At 40.7% G+C, this 22,001-nt stretch overlaps 1 protein-coding gene across 6 annotated transcripts; it reads right to left on the bottom strand.

Moving 5' to 3' along the window:
* Window positions 1–350: 350 nt before the first annotated feature.
* Bnip2 (BCL2 interacting protein 2) lies at window positions 351–21,518 on the bottom strand. 6 transcript variants are annotated; one of them, XM_021230347.2, is made up of 11 exons: window positions 20,989–21,155; window positions 16,901–17,007; window positions 16,267–16,334; window positions 15,267–15,443; window positions 13,283–13,459; window positions 11,027–11,129; window positions 10,105–10,236; window positions 8,786–8,872; window positions 8,587–8,685; window positions 7,900–7,935; window positions 351–4,982 (listed from the first exon to the last, which is right to left on the bottom strand). In XM_021230347.2, exons 1-11 carry the CDS (start codon window positions 21,064–21,066, stop codon window positions 4,931–4,933), a joined length of 1,116 nt encoding a protein of 371 aa, XP_021086006.1. In that variant the 5' UTR covers window positions 21,067–21,155; the 3' UTR covers window positions 351–4,930. The 6 variants fall into 6 exon arrangements, with proteins under 6 accessions (XP_021086006.1, XP_040596180.1, XP_040596179.1 ...); XM_040740246.1 differs by lacking the exon at window positions 15,267–15,443 and having other exon boundaries at window positions 20,989–21,192; XM_040740245.1 differs by lacking the exon at window positions 7,900–7,935 and having other exon boundaries at window positions 20,989–21,150.
* Between the last annotated feature and the right edge of the window lie 483 nt (window positions 21,519–22,001).

Here is a 22,001-nt window from a genome sequence, read left to right as displayed (position 1 = left end):
GATCTCTGAGTTCGAGGCCAGGCTGGACCGACAGCCTCCAAAACAATATAGAGAAACCCTGTCTCGTAAAAACCAAAAAACAAAACAAAACAAAACAAAAAAACAAAAAACAACAAAAAAAGACAAAAAAATCCTCGTACCCCAGAATAAAATAATCCTAAACTATGAAATGTAAGTCTGATTAAAGTTCAAATAATGTTGAGATTTTTAAACAGGCTGAAGTGGTTAGCAGTCAAAAGAGTTTGTAGCATACAACTGCAGGGTAGTAACGGCCTGCTATTTGAAAGGCTTACCAGATATCTCAAGTGTAAACGTTAACATAACTAAATATGAAAAACAAGGCACAAATGTATATTCCAACTAATTTATTAAAATGCATTAATGTTATAGTAATCTGTGCAACAAATTAGGACACACACTGGATTCATAACAAGTTCAAAGAAGAGAAAACAGCACATTTACTGATCAGGGGCTGCTCATTGACTAGAACCACAAGCTGTAGGCTGAAAACAATCAGACTGAATTCTCACCGAAATGAACTAGGCTAGTAAATACAATCCAAGATAGCAAAAGAGGTCACAGTAAGTTAATTCTGTCTAAATGACAGCATGTGGGCTTGTAATGAAAATACCTTTGAAGTATGATTCAAAGTGCAATAGTGTCTGATGAACTCGGAATTGTGCTTTTTGTGAACAGCATCCCAAGGCTGTACAAGCCAGCAGCCCAGAACATTATATCTACTAGTTAGTAAACAATCAAGTAACTCTTAGGAGAACATTAGCCTTTTCGAAGTCTGTATACAAAGGTACAATGGAGTAGCAGACAGTTTTCAAGTTCTTGTCCCGCAAACTGAATATACAAATACACAAAAATTCAAATGCCAAAGCTTTCACATCCTCCCCCCCCCCTCCCAAGATAGGGTTTCTCTGTGGCTTTGGAGGCTGTCCTGACCTAGCTCTTGCAGACCAGGCTGGTCTCAATCTCACAGAGATTCTGAGTGCTGGGATTAAAGGCGTGTGCCGCCACCACCTTTAGACAGCTATCTGAAGCAAACAGCTTAGTATCATTTTTACTAATTTGAATGCATTAAGTGTAGATTCTCCCCCACCCCACCCCCAGGGCAGGTCTCACTGTGCATAGCCACCCCGGCTGTCCCCAAATTCTCAATCCTCCTGCCTCAGCCTCCAGAGTGCTGCAATCACAGGCACATGCCATCATGCTTGGCCTGAAAACTTGTGGTTTTTATCTAGTATTTGATTTCAAGTGTTATATGTGAATTTCTCATAGCAGTTTAAATTTGGGTACACAAGCATTACATATATATAATTGCAATAAAATGTCCCGTTCAGATTGTGGTCAGCCCTTACTGTTCCACACTGTTTTATTTCTGTTACCGTTTAGAACTTTAGACCTCCATGACTTGGCCTTCTGACAGAATTCATTCAGAATCTCAGAAGGGGAGCGCAAGGAGAAGGGCTCCTGGGACAGGTGGTTTTGGACTGGTTTAGAACACTGGGCAGACAATGCCCTGCTGTCACCCCATTCTTGATGGTCTTAGCAACTCTCACTAGCACAAATGGTAGACTGCAAGTCTACCGATTCCTCTTAGTTCAGCCCTCTGAGACTTGATAGATCCATTTCTGAAATATCTAAATACAGAGGCAGGAGGAGTAGAGGGAGACACACATGACAAAAATCAAAGCAGAATGGGGTGTCACCTCTGTAGTCAACTGTCTCTGTACAACACTGTTAATTTTCTATCCCCCTGCCTTTTTTTTTTTTTTTTTTTTTTTGAGACAGGATTTTTCTGTATAGCCCCTGATGTCTCAGAACTTGCTCTGAGGACCAGACTGGCCTTGAACGCAAGAGAACTCCGTCTGCCTCCTGGAGTGCTGGGATTAAAGGTGTGTACCACCACCATGGCAACAATTTTCTACTTATAACACAGGAAAAAGAAGGCCAAAGCTACTGTCCCCTTTCATACAATCTACCTGTTCTATCAAGAAACTGGCCTGCTCTACCACAAGTATTCTAGTGCTAATTCCCAACTGAATGGTTCACCGCACAGAATAAACACTTCTACATGAGACTGCCTCTTCAAATTCCCTGAGCACGCACATAAATGGCTGCAGTGATGTGGAAGAATACTGTCAAGGAGCTGGTGACACTAAGTCGTGACACTTGGCACCGAAGCCAACATTAACGTTTACCAAATACAGAAGGCAGTCAACTTGGATACTAGCTACTACACCACTGTTCAGACCTACTTCTCTCTGAAGATGAAAGGGTAAGAGAACAAGATTGTCATCACAAGGGCCATTGGCAATTTCCTTCTCAAGCCACATCTTATGTGACATCTACTTTCCTTGTGGATACAGGAAATGGAACCACCCACTACCATACAGAGTACTTCCCTTAAGAGGGACACTTTTGGTGGCATGTAGGTAATAACCAAGTCTTTATTGAAGCTGAAGAGTGCCAAAGCTAGTAATCGAAACATCATAAATTAAACTTGTTAAGTTTATCCATGACCCCAGCAAAAAGTCAAAGAATTATTCCATGCATTTTCACCTCAATTAGTAATGGAAATTAAAATATGGAAGATGTTATATTGTTACCAATTAAAAATCAACTTAATACAGCTTTTCCTCTAGCCTACTAGTAATCAACCCAGTCTCACAGGCATGTTTACATATATTGTGGGCACATCCCTATACCACATGCCATTCAAGTACAGGTTAAAGCAGCTTTCCCCCATGATTCAAGTGTTAACACTGTTCCCTTTTTTTCCTTGAGTCAAGGGCTTGCTATGTAGCCTAGATGAGCCTCAAACTTAGAATCTCCTGTTTCAGACTTCCTAGTGCTTGGAATTCAAGGTGTATGCCATGATACTTGGCTGTCCTTTCTGAATATTCATTTTTTAAAAAAGGTTTAGGTGTGTGTGTGTGTGTGTGTGTGACCATGGTATGCAGGTGCCCAGAGGCCAAAGAGTGCATTGAATCATCTGGAGCTGTAATTATATGTGGGCATGAACTGCCTGCTATGAGCACTGGGAACTAAACTTGGAAGTGCTCTTGGAATCACTGACCCAGATCTCCAGTCCCTTGAACTTTAATGTTCTAACTGAATATAGGCTACTTCTACTTTTTAAAAATTTACAAAAAAAAAAACTTCTGAAAAAAAGTAAACACAATAAAAGGCTACTGTCTGTATTTTGAAACTGAAGATCCAAGTACTTAGGAAGAAACCAATGGTAGTGCTCAGCCTACAAGCTACCCAAGGGTAAGTTCAGAAGGATGTCTATGGAGCTATATAGTCCACGCTGCCTCTGTCTCCTAAGTGCTGGGATTAAAGATGGATGCCACCATGCCTCACTCTATACAGCTACTCTTAAAGTTTCTTTCACCAACACAAAGTGGTTTTCGATTCATTTACTTCAATGACACTAGTACAGGATCTAACTGAAGAGCTGGATCCAAGCTGAGAGACTGTGGAGAAGTATTTTACCCAGAGTCCTCCAGCTTGACAGTAACTGGCTTTAATTTAGCAGGTCAAATTTATGCCTGAGAAGGACAAAGAAGTAAAGAAACATTCCCTTTTGTAATAAAAGCTTAACACTAAAAACTGACAGTAGTGAAGGTCATGTGTTCAGGACAGGAGGGAATAATCTTCTAAGTTTAGTTCACACCTGATTCAATTTTGCTTTGCTAGGTCACTCTTGTAAATAGCTTATAGGAAAGGCTGGGTGGTTTGAAGCTGATACAGCAACTAAATATGCCAGACAAGTTCATGACACAAGACTAGATGAATTTGTTGTTTTGGAACGATTTTGTAGGTAACTAAACCCTGCTTGGAGGCACAAATACAATTTATTTCAGTGTTCAGCCAGGTACTTAACCACATGAAATAAGGGCTTCCGTACAGTAAATGTCATCCTGAGTGCACGCACACCAGCAGTACTCCCATTCTTACAGAAATGGCCCGTGTACAGCACTGTCACACCTCTCTGCGTCGGTCAAATAGCACTGTGATCACAACCGATGAGGAAGTACTCTGGTAAAGTGCTCTGTGAGAGCATTTCAATGGCAGCCCTTCTGCTCTACAGATGCAGCTGCCATGAATGCTCACTGCAGCCTCTGCAACACCTCACAGGTTCATACACATGGACACAGCTCAGTTCACATCAGTGAACACATCTTTAGAGTTCCCTTTCTTCCATAAACAGTTCTGACTTTGGGTAAAATAAAATGTCCCTTATATACATATATACAAAGCCCAACCACTACCTTCTCAAAGTCTCTGGATCTGGTTCTAAGACGTCTTTAGAGAGGAAAGTGAGCCATTCCCCTGCCTGCACCGGCACCACATTATGTGCTTTCAGGTGAGGAGTAGCCCGGTCTGCTACTACTGACTAGTGTGTGCATGACCCTGGGTACTCCGAGTCAGTTTACCTGCTTTAGGACAACTCAGCGTAAGCTACCCAGGAAATGTATCCAACCATTTACAAAAACAAGTCTTACATGCACTTTACACTTAAAATGGTGTGTACAATCTTCCACTAGATAAGTACACACTAAAAAATATTGCCCCCAACATAAAAATATATATTATTTCTTTCCTTTGTCATTTATGTATATAAATATTTTACTGAAGATGCATCAAATTAACAAATGCAAAAATTGCTTTATATAAAGTGTAGTTCTCTGCTATTTAGCAATATAAAATGATTACAATTAGTCGTTAAAGAGCTAAATTCAAGAATTGCAAACCATTACAGCAGTGAACAGTCCCTTGTATAAGAGTCCATTTGGAAAGGAGTCAAGTAAATTTTGTAACAGATTACATATAAACTTGAGCCATGAATGCACTATGACACACAACAGCCCCACTGCTCAGGCGCTCTTTGTCTCATCTGGACAGGACGCCGAACCTACTGCTCACTGTTTGGTGGTTCTTGTTTTCCATTAAGCTCTTGATCAACTCTGTTCAATGAGAAACACACATAATTAAAAACCAAGACATTGGCAACTGGACAACTTCTTTCTTAAAAACAAAACTTTTAGCACAGATTATTTTGTTACATCAACAAAGCTTTGCAAACAAAGCAGATACAATAGAAAGAAAAATAAACACATATTATTTTCCCACAGAAACAGAATTTTTCTAAGCAACAGTACACTGGCAAGGATACAAACACCACTGTTTATGGTTATAGGATACTTTATGCCATAGCCATAAACATCCTCAGAGCCCATAATTTATAATTCCACTACAGCAGGAAATTTAATGGTAAGACTGTTGAAAGGAATTAACTCTCTCAAAAATGACGGTTAACTGCAATTTATATCACTAAGTCACCAGTGACCAATAAACATATTAAAACCTAGAAACCAAACTGTTTTACAGAATGGTAACTATTTTTCTGGAATTCACTGGTACACTGTATACAAATGCCTTCCATTCAGAAATATCTACAAAATTACGAAATCTTAATGGATTAATGTTGGGCTGCCCAGAGGTCCTACAAATATTTAGGAACACGGAGGTGAAAATGTAACAGGACAACAGTGCTAACTCTCTGTATAACTTGAACAGCTGATGTGGGATGTTTAAGTCACACTGGTAAAAAGCAGGAAGGTACTTTTCACACCTGTTTCCATTCCTACGATCACCTGACTATCTGCCAGTTGTAAAAATACAGTATGTTGCCATCAAAGATGAGATACCTACTCCTGTAAGGCCTACAATATATGGCTGATTTTTTTCAATATGAACTATTATTAAGAAGTAATTGTAGACATCGCTGAAACATGACACCTGTCTGGCCACAGACACCAAGTTGCAGAAAGAAACAGGGGAAACACTTAAAAGTACTCTTCTTCAATCCTTAGTTCCTGCCAAACACTGGGAACATCCCCATCTCTGGGATTCTACCTAACAGATGCCACACCCACAACTCCAAGTTTTGTTTGAAACATATTTCTCTATTCAAAGCTAAGTGAAGAAAAGTTATTTCTCAAACATACCTTTCAATGTTAAAGAAAGTTTTATAAAAATTAAACGCTGAAAGATACATGTAATGACCCTATTGAGGACCGAACACAGGCAAAATGGGAGAGGGGGGGATGGACCCAAGATAAATTCATTTATGCAAGCAGACACACACACACACACACACACACACACACACACACACACACACACACACACACACTTTAGCAGAATGAACAGAGATTCAGGAGAGGTAAGAAAGTAGAAGGGAAGAATAGTCAAGATAAAAGTAACCACAACAGGTTCCAAACAATGAAAATAAAATGTTAGCGTTTTAATTCTTATGCGACGCTTGAATTATTTTTGACAGTTGATCAAATATGAAAACCTTTTTAAAAAGGGTGGTGGTGAATACCCTTAATCCCAGCACTCGGGAGGCAGAGGCAGGCGATCTCTGTGGGTTTGAGACCAGCCTGGTCTACAAGAGCTAGTTCCAGGACAGCCTCCAAAGCCACAGGGAAACCCTGTCTCGAAAAACCAAAAAAAAAAAAAAAAAAAAAAAGGGAATTACCAGCACACTTTCTCAACAGAAGCACCTTTTTTTTTTTTTTTTTTTTTTTGACATAGGCTCTCTCTCTGTCTCTGTTATCCTAGCTGTCCTGGAACTCACTCTGTAGACCAGACTGGCCTCAACTCACAGAGATCTGCCTGCCTCTGCCTGCCAAGTTCTGGGATTAAAGGCGTTTACCAGCTCCCAACTGAGGCAAATCATTTTAGTCTAGAAGGTAGGTGGCTTCAAACTACTCTATAATTATCGGTGCTATTTTGAGTTTGAGCCACTCCTCTGGCATATACACAGCATTGCCCAGAGGGGAAAGCAGAGCCCATTACCCAAGCCACTGCTTACATAACTTAGTGAATCTTGGTTAAACTATAGAGTGTCATCCAGAAATGGCATGTTAGGACTCTTTTACATGGTTAGCTGAATTATCACAAAAAGAATCAAAGTACCCAAAATTAAGACTATCCCAGCAAAGAATCTAAGTGTTTCTACATTGGATAAAGTAATATATGTGAATCTCTCATCTTAATTCTTTAGCTCATAGTAAGTGATATTTGCTAATGTTAACAGCTGGTGTGGTGGTAGAGAGCTACAGCTTCACATTCAAATACTGAGGCAGAAGACTGGGGGAGGGGGGAGGGAGAGGCACCAGCCTGGGCTATAGAGTAAGAACACCTCTACAACAAAACAAAACCCCAAAATCAATAAACTAGACTCAAGTCCTCCACTTTTCTAAACTACCATGTAAGATGGCAAACTATTTTATACTCCACCTTTCATCTTTATGGCAAAACATTAACAAATGAAAGGTTGTTACACTCAAAGCAAAAGTGTTCAAACTTAAATTTAAAGTGGAAAGCAGAGGTTTAACTGTTAAATGGTACATTGAATTTTATCACATGTAGTTTGACTGGTTAGCAGGCTATTTAATTTAAGCAAATAAAGAAAATCAATGTTGGTTAGCCAAAGAGTATATGCATTGTAAATATAACCATTAACCCTGAGGGAATAAGCTATTGCTAGAAAATGTCTGTGTAACTTTCAAAAGCAAAGTGAGAAACAGTCTTCAAAGGCCTGGGATTTTAAACAGTGATCCCAGTCATTCCTCTGGGTTCAGCATTGTATTCTGACCAGGACAAGGAGAAGGGCTTTGGTTCCTAACAGGCAGTAAGTATGCTCATATTTGGCAGCAGGACCTTGGGGTTCACTCTGTACTGGGCTCTGGGCAACATGTATATTTACAAGTGCTATCTCTCTGTTTGCGAGCTAACCAACCAGCAGCAGGGTTAGTCTTTGCGATGCAAATGGACTAGTCTAGATGCAACCCAGTCAAGGTGTGCATGTACCTTTTTTGTCTCTTTTTAAACTTTTCTTCTTCATACCTTGGTAGGGAAGAGTTATTTCAGTAAATACACATTATGAGAGTTAAAAAAGAAAAAGACTGAAAGTGTAGGTTTGCAGGTACAACTACAAAATGCTAATATTTAACACATGATGTAGAAAATAAAAACTGACTCAGTAAACTCTTTTGGATACACTTAGGCTTAAATCTGAGACCAACAGAGACAGAACACATTCCTGCATCACAGCACCATTGACAATCTTACCAAGTCCCTTAGAAGGCAGGTGGAAGTGAGCTGTGACACAGAAAATTCTAGCCTCCAGAAAATAATTAAAACCAAGTTAATTTAAGCAACAATTCATTTCTTTGGCAATATGTGTTCTTTCAATAACATGATAAACTCATTCCATCTAGGAGACCAGTATGTCAAGTTGAGAAGTTGCACTTCAAGCCTGGTCCTTCAGGAAATTTCTCTTTCACACTATACACAACATTTAACATATAAAAGATTCATAACCAGGCATCACCTCTGGTAATGTAAAAATAAAAATGTTGATGTACAGGGAAGGTGTGGGCAAAGTTTCCTATACTTCCTTGTTACAAACTCCTCTGTTCTAGAATGTAGAGAGGAAGGGAAAGCATTCCTCTTGCACAGAAACAAGGACAGAAAGAAAGCAGGGCAGGGACGTACTGTTTGATGCACTCTGGTATGCCAACATACTCCATGGGAACAAGTTCCGCGAGTTCGGCCAAATTAAAGACGTATCTAATTTTCTGACTGAATTTTGAACTAGGGAAGAAAACACAAACAATTACCTCAATCTTTCTGATACACAAAACTGACATTTCAATACAAGAAAATTTTTTCTTAAGGATTCTTAGAAAATTACCTGATAAATGGTCTTGTAACAGCTAGAAGTGTTCGGATAAACCAAGAGGGGTGGACAATGATCAGAGACTTTAGGTTTTTCCGTAATCTGGAGATTAAAAAAAAATAGAAATTTCTATAAATTATTACATGAAAAGTTAGGCATAAAGAAGTATGTACAAGTTTGTACAATATAACTGAAAAAGAAGTCACCAAAATTTTCATTTATGTATAATACTATTTATTTGTTTATTTATTTTGCTGTAGCACTTCTAAAGATAAGAAAATGCATTTGGGAATTTTAAACATCCCCCCTATGCTGTGAAATAAACTATTTCATTTGGAAAAATTCAGGTCTCAGTCTGCCTGTTTTCGAATGTCTTCTAGTACATCCAGTGGTACCCAGAGCTGCCAAGCAGGAAAAGAGCTCATCCCAAAAATAAAAACAAGGTATTCTTTCTGTTTGAGTCTGGGAGAAGCTAGCACTTGTTTCTGGCACAAAAAGCACTGACTTGTAAGAAGGACAGGACAAAGGAGCGAGCAAAGAAGTCAGACCCAACCAGCTTCTAGAGATTTAGAAATACTAAGAGAGTAAAACCTCTTTTATAGGCATTTGCATATGATTTTAAAAACATCACAAAGGATAACTAACATGTTTGCATATGAAAGGAGCCATCTGAATCAGCTACAGCAAAAATCAAACCACTAGCAAAATTAGTTGCTCCACAGGCGTGGACAAATGACTCATTCTCAAGACAACACACTTCTAATGTTTGTTCTGAAAAGCTATAGCTGGGCTAGTATCTTTAATAAACTTGAGAGTTAGGGAAATAGCCTTGTAGGTGAAGTGCCTGTTGTGTAAGATTGGAACCTGAATCCCACTCCCCAGAACCCAGGTAGAAAAAAAGATCATGGTGCCGCTAGCCTGTAATCTCAGTGCTGGGACTCTGTAGACACCTAGTTTAGTCTCATCAATGAGCTCCAGGTTTTAGTCAAAATTGTCTAAAAAACAAAGTAGACAGTGCCTGAGTTGACCTTAGGTTGACAGAATTTGTGCAAAGCAGTACAGAAACATTCTCCATCCTTTCTCAAGATGAATGTGTTCCAAATGGAAGAATAATGGAGAGCAACCTTGTGTTTTGAAGATTAAAGTCACTCTTACTTAATAAAGTATGGACTAAAGTTATTCTCCATGACAATGTATAAAGCCATCCTTAAAAAATAAAAACATTAAGAAATTGGTAAGTATAACTTTAGAAATCGATATAGTATTTTTAAATGGCAACAGAAAGTATACTTTAATAAAACTACTATCAGAATCTCTCAGCAAGTCTACATCACCGTCTATCAATCTGCTGGTAGCATCTCCTCAGCCATCCCAGACTGGGCATTTTCCTTCGAGTTGTTGCACCGTTTAAGTAAATGATCATGTAGTTCTCTGCTACCAACAGCTCTAAAGTGCCAATAACATATCTACAAAAACAAATTAAGTACATGTCTTAAATGTCACCATTCAGGACTGAACTAGGCTTCCAAATGAACACAATCCCCATCTTCCCTCCATAATAAGAGCAAACACTTGTAGTAGCTGATATGACTGTTTAAAACAAAATCACAGCAAATCTGCACATACTGAACCACTGTGTGGTCAGGGGAAAGGTGAGATGGGGCACGACACACATTGCTTTTCTCTGAGCATGCTTCAGGGTGTGGCAGTAAAAAATGAGGAACTACACTAAACCAAGAAAAAGAAACCCTGTCAGCTCATCATGCCAAGTCTCCAGGGACAGATGTAATTTTGAGATGGCCAGTTACCTTTTAAAACAATGTGTTTCCAAATAATGAAGTGGGAACAGATAACCTATACTAATTTTAAAACTATGTTTCTTCTATTGAGTTGGAAAATACAGTTTCATAATGCCAAAGGATAAAGACTTGGAAACTCAAAACAGGGTCACTTCTATATTTTGTTACTGTTGTTGCCTGACTAGGATATACACATGCCAGTTCCAGCTATCATTGAACTGTATCCCTAGTTCTTTTAGATATTCTGATGCAAGGTCTCATAAAGTTGCCTAAGTTGGCCTTAACCTTGATCTGTATGTAGTTCAGATGGGCCACAATTTTCCGAATAGCTGGGATTATTGTATTATGCTATCAAGCTGACTTCTCTCTAATTTTTACAAGACTTAGTTCACTAGCATAAACTATGAGTCTAAGTAGCTCAGAATTCTGTTCAAATGTCGTGTTAAGACATACTTACTTAAAGAGATTGTCCATCAGATATCTATAGTTAGGCTGACCACTTTCAGGCATAAAACAGACAGCAAACACAACAATGGCATTTAAACCATCCCCATAATATCCTGAGAAGAAAATAAAAAAAGAAGGGTAAAATCTTTGAAAATCTTTGGCACAATTTTACGCTGAAGGATTGGAATTTTTAATTTTGCGCGCGCGTGTGCCCACGTGCGTGTGTGTATATATGAGAGAGAGAGAGGGAGAGAGAGAGAGAGAAAATGCAGAGCTTCCAGATGAAGGAGGATCGTCGTGATGACCAAATGCTGCATCTGGCAATGTAAATTAAGTGGGAACAACTTCATATGAGAAAGAAAAGCCTGTCTGGCCAGTGTGGGGACTTGAGGCTTTCTAACACGTTCATCCAGAGTGAACTGCATCCTGATAATGAAGATGCTGACAGTATTTGCACAGCTCCTGAGGGAACCCTTGGTACAGTCAGACCGATGGAGTGACAGCCTACAGTTTCACAGCTTTCTGACTCACTTGCAAATCTTTCATAGTTCATTCCTAAGGGGATTAACTGTTTCTGTATATCCCATAAATAAGCAAAGCAGGTGCCCCATTCAACAAGTGGAATGAGCAGTGCTCCGCTTAGCTAGATGAGTTGTGCACGGAGTCAATGAGAAGCTGCAGTCAAAGGGGTGGCTTGTGTGACACTACAGCACCACAGTCACACGCCAAGCTGAACAACTCACACCTAGCGCTGCGGCAGGTGCACAGATGCAGTTTATTTGGACAACCAAGTACTCAGTGATAGAGAATAAAGTAGACACACACGGATGAAGCTCAAAAATATGCCGAATGACACCATGTGACAAGTGAACATGGACTTTCTTAAGAGGCATGGCTGACTATGGAGCAAATTATTAGTAGCTTTTAGAGGGTGAACTCATTAGAAAGGGGTGTAGAGCTTCCTGAAGAAAGTGAAATGTTCTATATGAGCACAGAACATACCTATGTTGCATATACTTACATGTCTATGTATACTGAGGGACATACAAGCTGCTTTTATTTGGGTTTTTTTTTCCAAGACAGGGTTTCTCTGTGTAATAGCCCTGGCTGTCCTGGACTTGCTTGACCAGGCTGGCCTGGAACTCACAGAGATCTTCCTGCCTCTGCCTCCTGAGTGTTAGGACTAAAGGTGTGAGCCATCATGCCTGACTGACATAGGAGTTTTTGTTGAAACTTTCTATGTATTAAGATAAAGTGTAAGCCAGGTGGTGGTGCACGCCTTTAATCCCAGCACTCGGGAGGCAGAGGCAGGCGGATCTCTGTAAGTTCCAGGCCAGGCTGGACCGACAGCCTCCAAAACAATACAGAGAAACCCTGCCTCGTAAATACAAAAAAAAAAAAAAAAAAAAAAAAGATAAAGTGTAAAGGGTTCAAGAAACTAAGTCCTTTAGAGAAGTGAAATAGGGTAAATGAAGTACTATATTTTTAAAACTTACAGTAAACATATAAAAGTAATTTTAAAAAGTTATGTGTATGGTGCCTGAAGAAGCTGTAAGATATTGGATCCCATGGGACTGGAGTTGCAGATGGCTGTGAGCTACCACGTAGGTGCTGGAAACTGAACTTGGGTTCACTGAAAGAACAGCCAGTAAGTAGTTTTACCATTGACCCATCTCTCCAGGCCCTGTGTAAGTAATTCTTAATTGTCTTTTTATCATTTCACTTCAAGTCTTTTATATTCCTGGGGCTGGAGAGATGGCTCAGCAGTTAAGAACACTGGCTACTCTTCCAGAGGACTCGGGTTTGATTCCCAGCATTCACATGGCAGTTCAAAACCATTTCTAACTCCAGTTCCAGGGTGTCTGATGCTCTCTTCTGACCTCTATGAAGACATGGGACACACAAATGGTGGTGCTCAGGCACACATATACGCAAAATATACATCACTTTAAAAAAGTTAAAACATGCCAGGTGGTGGTGGCACATGCTTTTAATCCCAGCACCTGGGAGGTAGAGAAAGGTGGATCTTTTTGAGTTCCAGGACAGCCAAGGCTACATAGAAAACAGAAAACTCTGTCTCGAAAAACCAAACCGCCTTCCCAAAAAACCCCAAAACAACTGCCCTTCCAAACAAAAAAATCCTTTTACATTCCTAAAATGACTTGAGAAATTTTCATTATTCTTTTAATCTCCAGCAACATTTTCTGACAGCCTTTAGATTTTGGACACTGCATCTAAAGATTCCAAGCATCCTTCTAACCCTTACCTCCATGGCTAATAACTTTTTTGTAGGGTTCGATTGCCTTCATATCCACCCTGTGGTCCTGATCTCCAATTCTGAACATGCGCCAGCGGCGACCATCCTCTTTTTCTTCCGTGGCTGTGTATTCAGCAATTGAGCCTTTCCTAATGATTTCCGTAGTTTTGGGTTTGGGAAGATCGTCTGTTAAAATAAAAGGCTTTTGAATCACAAACTGTTATTTACAAAATAAAAATCAAAACTGTATGTTAACCACTTTACTATCTAGATTATTCCAAGTTTTTCTGTTTTCTTATGAGTGTCCTGCTATGCATCTCCCCAGGCTAGCCTCACACTCATGGGCTCAGGTGATTCTATCACAGTCTCCCAGTATGTGGGAGAACAGAACAGGTGAACACCACCACATCCAACTATTTACAAAGAATTTTCAGTACACCAACTGAAATTATCATCCACATAACAAGGAAAGTCTTGCTCTTACTTAAGACCAATTTATGACTTTAAAATCACTTTACCAGAACTTTCTAGTGCATCACTTCCACCAGGCTTAGGGAAGACAGAGCCATCGAGTTCTTACTACACTGGCCTCACATGCTTTCCCAGATCCTATTCAGGACAACAGTGTCCATTAGAGTTACTAACACTTTACTTCTAGTAGCCATCTGAGAATCTGAGAGCCAATTGGTTTTTTTTTTGCACATACATTAATTATAAAACACTGTAATACAAGATAGAAAGTGGTTAACTACTCAGTGATCATTTTCCATTTGATCAGTTTTATAAAGCAGGTAGGTATTTTTCTGGAGAACACATGCAAAATTTTACATAAATTAACACTAGCCAAAGCACCAGTGATTACATACAATTTGTTTGCAGATTGCAGTTTAGTTGATTTAAAATGAAGTAATGATTTTCAAAACTTTAGTATGATAGTCCTTACCAAAAGATGGGGGGGAAGGGAAACCTACTGCATGTTAGTTGTTTCCAAGACAAAGCTGTTAACGGAAAATATCCTTCCAGGCAATGACTACAGCAGCATTAAGGAGAGAAGAGACAAAACACACAGGCAGAAAACTATTTCAGTGTCTGTATAATAGACTGCTTCTTACTGGGCTGCTTATTGAACCAGTAAAACAGGGAAGAAAAAAAAAAGCTACAGAGTATCGTTTATTATCTATAAATGGTTTACTGTTTTAAGTACAACTTTGATGCAAAATTCATTTTAAAGATGAAACAAAAAGGTTATTAACATTTGTCTAACTATTATAATTAACTATGCTTAATTCTAGAAAGCACACAAAGCAAAACACACAGCAATGCCTCTGAACACCAAGTAATTAGAATGGTAACATCAGACTGGGGCACACACTACTTCAAGGCACAGTTTACATGTGCAGCAGTCTCCAGCAACTCTCCTGCCAGTCCTTAGTATTTATTACCATTATTATTATTATTATTGACAGGATCTATGTAGTCCTGGCTGTCCCTGAACTCGCTATGTAAACCAGGCTAGCCTGGAACTCAGAGTCCCTTCTGCCTCTGCCTCTGGAGTGCTGGGATTAAAGGGATGTGCCACCATGCCCAGTACCTTAGCTGTTTTTCAGTATATTCCTTAAATGTCTCTTTAGAGGGCTTTTTTTTTCCTGACAAGAATATAATGGAATACTAGGCAATACTTTTGAATCAACTATGAAAAAAACAAACTTTACACTATGGGCAAGTAAGGAAAAACAAAACTAAGCTAAATGAATGCTACCTGCATAAGCTATAGTCTTGAAAACTTCCAGTATTTTTAGAATCTTCTACTTTAGTAACAAACTTAGGAAATGCAGAACAAAATACCATATTTCAACAAAATCCTCCAAAGGATTTTAGCAGGTTTTATGTTAAAGATTTGTCCATATACTACTTCTCCTAAAGAGAACACCGTGGTAAACACTATGTAATATAAACATTCATTCATAAAGCTCATATAAAAACAGTGAATTACCTTCCCACTCAAATTCATCACTGTTCTCTGACGGGGTGTCTAAGCCGTCTAGGTCAACCTCCCCACCTTCATCCAAATCATCCGACCACACAGAGCCTTCACTAGGATCCAGGGTCAGGCTGATGTCTGGAGCCATTAGTTTCTTACGTACTTTATTTCCATTAACTTCTAATGAGCCTGAAATTGGAAAACAAGGAAGAAGCCTGGACTGCTCAGATGGCCCCATTGAAAGAGAAGCATTTCAGTTACTTCATTCTTGAGAAAAAATTTTCAAGAAAATCCCAAGGCATTAATTCATAGAACTTGGTTGTGACCACTGCCACTGCTTTTTTAAAAAGATACATTTCCACTCTATTTTTATTTTATGTGGATGGGTGTTTTGCTTGCACGTGTGTCTGGGTACCACATGTGTGTAGTGCCTGAAGAAGCCAGAAGAGTTCATCAGATCCCCGAAACTGCAGTTATAGATGACTGTGAGCTGCAATATAGATGCTAGAAATCAAACCCAGGTTCTCTGCAGGATCAGCAAGTGTCTTAACTGCTAGACCACCTCTCCAATTTATTTTTATTTTTAAACGTGCATGTATGAGAGTATGTGCACACAAGTGCAGTGCCGGCAGAGTCCAGGAGAGGGCACTAGACCCAGGGAACTAGTTTATAAGCATTGTGAGATGCCTGAGGTGGACTTTGAGAATTGTACTCCCTCTTCTTAAAAATAATTATTTACTACTGCTTCTTTGTCAAGAGATCAAGAATCTATCAATGTCCTTTTAAACAACAGAGGCAGACTTTATAGTCAAGTTATTAATATGGTCTCTTTCACTCTATAAAATTTTCCAAAACCAAAGGTATTTTTTATGAAGTTAAATTTCTTAAGGATTTGCTAAAAATTTTCTCTTTGGCTCCATCATAATAAAAGTTCAATGTGTTTTGTTTTCCTCTCTACAAAGAAATGAGTTCAAAAGTAATACAAACTTCACTGAAAGTCTTCAGTTCTTACCAGGTTGGCTGTCTGGACCAGTTACATCTAGTATATCTGCTTCAATGCTGTCATCTTCTGGTAAAGGTCTAGACGACAAAGACACATTCTTTAACCCAGAAATTAAAAACATTTCTTTTGAAGCTCAAGATCCATTAAAAATATGGCTCAGTTATAAGGACTAAAACTATGTTTCTTAAGCGCTACAAATCTGTTTGTGTGCTTGTGTATGAGGTCAGAAGATAATCTCAGATGTTCCTCAGGTGCTGTCCACTATTTGAGACAGCACTCTCACTGGCTTAGGACAAACCAAATAGCCCAGGCGGGCTGGCCAAGTGTGCCCTGGGGATCTATCTGGTCTCCATCTCCCCAGTGCTGGGGTTACAAATGGACACCACTATGCCTGACACTCCATTCACTCTTATAGACAGCTGATATCCCATCCCTCTATAAGCCTAAGACCTTAGCTGAAAGCACAGTTTGCTAAAATCTGAAGTTGAAGATATGAAAGATCACCAATCACACAGTTGGAAAATTAAATTCACTTTCTAGATCACTTGTAACATTTTTAAAGAAGCTCAACATACATGAGCTGACAGTTCAATAGTAACTCTGAAGCTTTGTTGGAAATCCACTAACAGAAAGTACCGCTCACATTGGAAAATCTTCATCTTGCCATTCTTCTTTGAGCTCCACACCTTCCATCCTCAGCCTGGATTCAATGTCAACTTCCAGTTCCTGGCAATCCAGGCAGCCGAGGTCCTGGGAGGGAAAGATGGACAACAGCTCCATTTCAACTTTACTCTTCATCTGCTGCAAAGGGGCAACAATCCCACCCAAGCTCATATCTCCACTCCAGCAACAGAGAGGCACTAGTTTAGTGAAACTTGACCTTATCTCAGATAAATAAATGTCACCTCTACACAGAATCATAACTAAGCCTTATGTCTTAGTTCTGGACGGGAGATTCTAGAAACCACACTAGTAACTTACAGGCACATGCATGCTCACCAGGGCCCAGTGCTATGCAGTATTTATAGCTCCTCCTTTCCATTCCTGAGTCACTTACAGTCTACCCAGGAGCTTGTCCAGCAATGTACAACAGAAACAGCTGACAAATACTGAAGTAAGAGGTATCATTGAGATTCAACTCATTTACATTAGAACAATCAATGGAACAAGTTACTGCAGACTGCACTAAACCACACTTCTGTCTTTATCTTCCTGCCCTTTAGTCTAGGCTGTCTTCAAACTTGTGACCTTCCTATTCCAACCTCCTGAGTATGGGCCATGATGCCTAGCTTCACATTTATAAGAGTCACACAGTATAACTGGAAGAACAAAATAATGAAGTAGTAGTAGTTCCAAGTGGTTGACACACAGAGAGAGGGTGGCATGCCTACATAGCACACCAACACCCTTCCATACTACTTGATTTTAAAAACTGCAGAGCATGGTAGCGCACACCTTTAATCCCAGCATTTAGGAGGCCGAGGCAGGTAGATCTCTAGGAGTTCAACGTCAGCATGGCCTACAAAGCAAGTTCCAGGACAGCTAGGGAAGCTATACAGAGAAATGGTATTTTGAAAAGCAAAACCCAAACCAAAACAAAAATCCCCACCTTCCTAAATAAATGGTGAGAATCATTCACATTCATATCAAATGATATTCTAAAGACAAACTACAAAGGACATTAAATTTCCTGAAGTGTTAAGTTTCATACAGCAAATTAAATCCATTCCTCTAATAACTAGAGGTCTCTACCTCCCAGTTTGAGTACTTACATTTTTATAAATCTATTTATTAGCATGGGGGTGGGGGGTGGTGGTAATATGCTAACTTTCTGTCGATGAACTACTTGCTGTGTAAACAACCAGAATAGCTCCCACAGTCTTAAGTCCTACCTTACTACTGGGTATGGAGAGGGGGAGGATCAGAATATTCTGTGTGTCTTTTTTAAATAACAAGAAAAAAAGTCTAAGAAATAACAGCAGAGACTGACAACTGCAATGGATATATTCATATCTTAGTACAATGCTCAGCACATTATAGCTTTAGCAGTGAAGGCACACCATTATCGGGCAAGCCTCTGTTCAACCCCTTAAGCTTAGTTTGCTTTCTGAACTATATAAATAGGATTCTTGTTATGAAATCCCCCTAAAAAATGTTATGAAAAATACTACAAGAACATAAATACATGCAATATAAATTACTGTTGATGATATTATTCTTTATTTGCTGGAAGAAATATTTTATCTGTGAAATGCCTCTTAACTGCTTTATCACTTGAGAAATAACTTGTTCAAAATTGTCATGGAGGCTGAGGTTTGCAATCCCAGTGCTCTGGGGTGTACAAGAGGATTATGGCTGAATGGGAGACTCGTCTGGGCTATATAGAAAGATCCTGCCTTAAAACAACAACTAAAACAAGATGACAAAAGGAGCTCTTTATACACGGGCTTTTAACCCTCAGCTATCTCAGAGGCTGAGGCAGGAAGACTGCATGTTCAAGGCCACTGTAAGCCACTGAGTTACACCCTGACTCCAAATAAAACAGGAAGGCAGGGCTGGGGCTGTAGCTCAGAAACGGCTTGCTCAGCAAAGGGGCCCTGAATTCAGTTCTCAGCACCACAAACACACAGAAAGCCCAGGTCCTGGAACCCTTGCAGATCACTTCCTCAAGTGTTACGCTAATGTTCTCAGTCACGTGATGTTCATACACCTCTATACATTGCCATGGGCTTTTAGTTCTGGGGACGGTTATCTCAGCTAGTTAAACAAAGGGAACAGAGAGAAACAGAGGTTAACTCCCCCATACCATCGAGAACTTTGGGGGCAGCACACTAGGTAGATAGAAACAAGGTCGACAATTGAGCTCTGTTCTTGGAAGCACTTTATCACCAGGCAGCTGCAGGAACAGGAAACAAGAAAGGAGCTGAAATAAGTACAACTGCTCTGGAGGGAATCCGGATGCCTCTGACTCACCAGCTTGTTGCAATTTCCCAGTTTTGCCTTTAGAATTTTAAAATGTTACACTAGGGAAATAGTGCTTTGATACATTATTTGTCAAAACAACATACTTCCACAGAAATAATCTGACATCTTGATAGCTTGGTGGCACATCTTTCTTCCAGTATCTTTGGCAGTCATAATGAAATCAACAGCCTTTGACCCCAGTCAGGTTAAAAATCAAAGACCATGGATTCCTCCATACACAACTTAAAAGAGGGGAGGTGTGAACCCAACCAAGATGGAGAAGGGAAAAGCCATAAGCAGTTTAGGAAGAATAATAAAATTAAGTATCAGGATCCTATTTTGACTAACTTCTCTCAAAATTGTGAAAGATACCTATAAGAATACATTTACTAAATTATCAGCATGCAGAAGGTATTGGAGATGTGTTGACACCTATAAGTAGACTAAACCCTAATACCTGATCTCCAACCATCTGTTAAGAGTTATAAACTGGTTGTAATGTAAAGTTAGGACTATCTGTAACATTACTGCCTTGCTTCATAGGATGTCAGCCTACCTGAAGCCCTGACTGCTGTCAGCCAAAGCCACTCTTGAGTCTGAAGAGACAGTTGTTTTCACTACTCCTGCCAGCATCACTCTGAACAGAACAAACAGAACCACTGCCCAAAGGAGTATTTCACCTTTACTAGCCATTTTTATACACATTAATAGCTGATGATTAGCTCAGATGTGTGAGCTAATGTTTATCTTCGACAACAAGGCAAAAGGCAGACACCACATCCTGATTCCTAGATCTACAGAAGAACTGTATGCAATATAGCATACTGTCTCCAGTTCATTACCAACTCTACACACATGTCTTTAAAACCAGACTTGGTTCTACTTAGTGTGAAATGTACTGTAATACTTAAAGATGTAACTATGCTGATTTGTGGTAATTAGTTCCTTTTCCATGCACACACATATCACACTTCCTAGTTTAACAACACCAAGCTAAGCTAGGAAAGACTTGAAGACTAAGAATAGCATTTAGAGAGAGAAAAAAAAGCCCAAATTGAGAAGAACCAAGCAAAAATGTTCGAGGTAACGAAGCATTGGTAATTTCTAGCATGGATAACTTAACTAGATAACGTCAATCCTAACCCTGAAGAAACATCCATTCATAAGTTAAGAGTTTCTACAAGTGATGACCAGAAGCCTGGCTCAGTGGTTAAGCATTCTCTCTGCTCTTCAGAGGACCTTACTGCAGTTTCCACCACCCACACCTGTAGTTCAGAACAGCCTAAAACACCAGTTCCAGGAGATTCTGATGCCCTCTGCAGTCACCCACCCCATGTGACACTGACACATTAAAAGAAATCTTTGAGGAAGAAAAAATGAAATTCTACAACTGCAGGAGGGTTCTTATAAATTCTAAGGTAAAGTCCGTTTCATTCAAGGTGGGATTTCAAGAATAAGGGAAAAGATCCTAATCAAAGCAAAAGTGAGGCTAAAGAAAGCAATACTAGGAAAAACAATCGCGGATGGACGGCACTAGAACTGCCATGATATACACTGTAAAAGCTGTGTCCTCAAAGAGTTCCCAGGACAAAGGAAGCTTCAAAGCAATATAATAAAGACCCATGTAAGTTTCTGCTTGAATGTCAACTGACTCAGGGAGAACTCTTCAGTGGTATCGGGTGCATATAGCATCTTGACCGGTACTTAAATGAAGAGGCTAAGTGTCTGAAAACAAGCAGGGACCCGGCATTGACGTACACACCCTACCCCGGGATAGCACTCAGGTCGGTGCGAGAGAGCCGGATGACTTATAGGATGCTGTCTGTGTAAGCCGTCTGCGTCCATCTCCCGGGGCTACGGGGTGCATTACACGCCCAAGTTTCTTTGTTCAGCTCCCGGATAGACGCCGGATAGGAACACGGAACAAACGTGGCTAGGGGAAGCCAGGAACCGGGAGGTTCCGCCCCAAGGCACTCAGCCACAGTCGGAAAAGGAAGGGGGCGCGAGACTGGCAACAGAGCCTGGGGCTGGGCGGGGCCCGGCAGCGCGAGGACCCGGAACGCGAACACGACAGTCCCCGGCCGCCGCCCCCGCCTGGCCTTGCCGCTCCTCCGCAGCTCTCCGGCTGCGCCCCAGCCCGGCCCGCTACCCCGGCCGCGCTCACCCCGGAGGAAGCCGCGGCTCCCTCGTCCTCTTTGCCCCTCCAGGCCGGCGACGTGGGGCTGACGGCCAGGTCGCAGAAAGCGGCGGCGGGCAGAGCCCGCTGCCCTTGGTCGGCGGTGGAGACGGGGCCCAGCGCTTCCCGGCCGGTCGCAGCTGCAGTCCCGGAGGCAGCAGCTGACCCGGATTCAGTGCGCTCGCCCTGGCGGAAGTGACCACCTCCGGACCGGCGCCGGGCGCGGCTGAGGGAGGAAGCGAGGACCGGGCGTCATCACAAAATCTCCAGCGTCCCTCCCCCTCTGCGCACGCGCGATTGTCCGGGTTGGCTGTCTTCTGCCGGCTGAATCCCTGCCTTGTAGTTTAGAGAGCGCTTCGAAGGCTCACGCTCTTCCTCTCTCATCATCTTGCTGTATGAAAGGGCCAGTACTTTCTTTCTGTTTGCCTTTACTTAACATTACGTTAACCATATTACAAAGTGAATGCAAAGAAGTTGACAAAAAGCCCATGTCTTATGTGGGGGTAGCCAGGTCCTAGAGAATCTACTTCGATAGAATTCTTCCCAGTGAAGGAAGAGCTTTTCTCTCCAGCTGTGCTTCTGGGAATAATTAGTCCCCAAGTCC

Source organism: Mesocricetus auratus, unplaced genomic scaffold (genome assembly GCF_017639785.1).
Source record: "Mesocricetus auratus isolate SY011 unplaced genomic scaffold, BCM_Maur_2.0 Super-Scaffold_100691, whole genome shotgun sequence".
NCBI lineage: Eukaryota > Metazoa > Chordata > Mammalia > Rodentia > Cricetidae > Mesocricetus > Mesocricetus auratus.
This window is presented reverse-complemented; position numbering and strand designations above follow the sequence as displayed.